Source organism: Coturnix japonica, chromosome 22 (genome assembly GCF_001577835.2).
Source record: "Coturnix japonica isolate 7356 chromosome 22, Coturnix japonica 2.1, whole genome shotgun sequence".
NCBI lineage: Eukaryota > Metazoa > Chordata > Aves > Galliformes > Phasianidae > Coturnix > Coturnix japonica.
In genome coordinates this window covers 951,269-953,707 of record NC_029537.1, presented here as the reverse complement: position 1 = coordinate 953,707, position 2,439 = coordinate 951,269, and the positions used below count along the sequence as shown (strand labels likewise).

At 59.7% G+C, this 2,439-nt stretch overlaps 2 protein-coding genes across 2 annotated transcripts in view; one reads left to right on the top strand and one right to left on the bottom strand.

The window, feature by feature from the left end:
- Positions 1-748, top strand: part of NPC1L1 (NPC1 like intracellular cholesterol transporter 1) — a 19,532-nt gene extending 18,784 nt beyond the window's left edge. Inside the window, exon 11 of the mRNA XM_032448848.1 lies at positions 723-748. Within this exon, the coding sequence (XP_032304739.1) occupies positions 723-748 (26 nt within the window). The remainder of the gene's footprint in view (positions 1-722) is intronic.
- MRPS24 (mitochondrial ribosomal protein S24) lies at positions 184-2,434 on the bottom strand (the record flags this gene model as incomplete). The annotated part of the gene is made up of 2 exons (XM_015882857.1): positions 184-1,316; positions 2,317-2,434. Coding segments are annotated over 2 exons (402 nt in total), but the record flags the coding sequence as incomplete, so codon positions are not given.
- Between the last annotated feature and the right edge of the window lie 5 nt (positions 2,435-2,439).

Below are 2,439 nucleotides of genomic sequence, written 5' to 3'. Positions count from 1 at the left end.
GGGGGCACCGAGGGCACCAGGTCTGGCATCACCAACCCCGGCTTCGAGGACACAGCCCCACGTTGATGTGTGCTGACCCACGTTGATGTGTTGACCCACGTTGCTCTGTGTTGACCCACATTGCCATGGCTGCCCCCCACGGCCCTTTTGTACGCCGTTGTTGTATTTAAAGTGCTTTTGTCATTTGCATTTCTGAGTCTTTAATGGGTTTTTAATGGGTTTTATGGGGGTTTTAATGGGAGGGAGCGTGCGCTGTGTGACAGTGATTGAATGGGGCTGTATGGGATCAAAACCCCAAAGGACAGACATCCATGGTGGGGATGGGACTCCATGGGATCAAGACCCCATAGAGTATATGGGTACAGTGGGGATGGGTCCCTGTGACATCAAGACCCCATAAGATCAAGACCCCAGGGGGCGTATGGGCATAGTGGAGATGGGTCCCTATGGGATCAAGACCCCATGTGGCTCAATGGGGACAGGTCCCTATGGCATGAAGATCCATGGGCACAATGGGGGTGGGTCCCCATGGGATCAAGACCCCATAAGATCAAGACCCCATAGGGCATATGGGAAAGGCAGGGATGGGTCCCCATATGATGAAGACCCCATATGGCTCAATGGGGACAGGTCCCCGTGGGATCAGGACCCCAAAGGGTATATGGGCAGTGTGGGGGTGGGTTCCCATGGGATGAAGACCCCATGTGGCTCAATGGGGACAGGTCCCCGTGGGATCAAGACCCCATAGGGCACATGGGCACAGCAGGGATGGGTCCCCATGGGATGATGACCCCAAGTGGCTCAATGGGGACGGGTCCCCATGGGATGAAGATCCATGGGCACAATGGGGGTGGGTCCCCATGGGGTCAAGACCCCAAAGGCCACAGTGGGGTCAGACCCCCGCCCAGACAACACAACACAACACACACACAGGACGGGGTCCATCACCCACAACATGGGGTCTCCCGTTGTGCCATCACCCCCCGACCCACACAGCCCCACAGCTCCTGGCTCCGCTCCCTTTATCTCCCCTCAGATGTACTTGTAGATCACCCTGTCGGGCACGGTCTGCACCTGGATGCTGACGGGGCACTTGTACAGGTGGGACAGGAGGGTCTCTGCGTAGCCCAGCAGGAAGCAGAGCTTGGCGGGGGGCAGCTGGCGCAGCAGCACCGGGCAGAGCAGCAGCACGTTGCAGCGACGCTTCACCACCAGCTGCTCCCACAAACAACCCGGGAACGTGCCGTGAAAGAAGCGGCGCAGGAACGCGTCCTCCACGGTGCGCTGTGCGGCACCCGGCTCACCTGACAGGTTACCTGGGGGGAATGGAGGGGGGGGGTTGTTATATGTACCACCAATGGGGTCAGGAGGGGATGGTCCCCCCAATGGGGTCAATCGGGGATGGGGATGCAGGGTGTCCCCAATGGGGTCAATAGGGGATGTGTCCTCCCTCCAATGGGGTCAATAGGGGATGGGGGTTGTTGTGTGTCCCCAATGGGGGCAGGAGGGGATGGTCACCCCATTGGGGTCAATAGGGGATGGGGATGGGGGGTGTTGTGTGTGTATCCCCTATGGGGTCAGGAGGGGGTGGGGGTTGTGTGTGTATCCCCAATGGGGTCAATAGGGGATGTGTCCCCCCTCCAATGGGGTCAATAGGGGATGGGGATGGTGGGTGTCCCCTATGGGGTCAATGGGGATGGGGATGGCTGTGTGTACCCTATGGGGTCAATGGGGGATGTGCCCCCCTCCAATGGGGTCAATAGGGGATGGGGGTTGTTATGTCCCTCCCCAATGGGGTCAGCAGGGGGTGGGTGTTGTGTGTGTGTCCCCTATGGGGCAGGAGGGGATGTGTCCCCCCTCCAGTGGGGTCAGGAGGGGATGGGTGTTGTGTGTGTCCTCTATGGGGTCAATAGGGGATGGGGATGGTGGGTGTCCCCATAGGGTCAGCAGGGGATGGTGGTTGAGTCCCCAATGGGGTCAATAGGGAATGTGTCCCCTCTCCAATGGGGTCAATAGGGGATGGGGATGGCTGTGTGTCCTCTATGGGGTCAATAGGGGATGTGTCCCCCCCACAATGGGGTCAATAGGAGATGGGGGTTGTTATGTCCCCCCCCAATGGGGTCAATAGGGGATGGGGGTTGTTGTTATGTCCCACCCCAATGGGGGCAGCAGGGGGTGGGGGTGTGTGTGTCCCCAATGGGGTCAATAGGGGATGTGTCTTCCCTCCAATGGGGCCAATAGGGGATGGGGTTGTTATGTCCCCCCCCCAATGGGGTCAATAGGGGATGCTGGTTGTTTTATGCCCCCCCCACGTACCGGTGTGCAGGGACAGCCAGCCCTTGCGGTGTGCGATGTAATGGGGGGGGTGGGCCTGCTCGTACGTGACGGGTTTGTCCCCTTTGCCAACACGGACCCGAGCGGCTCGAGTCTGGGGGGGGG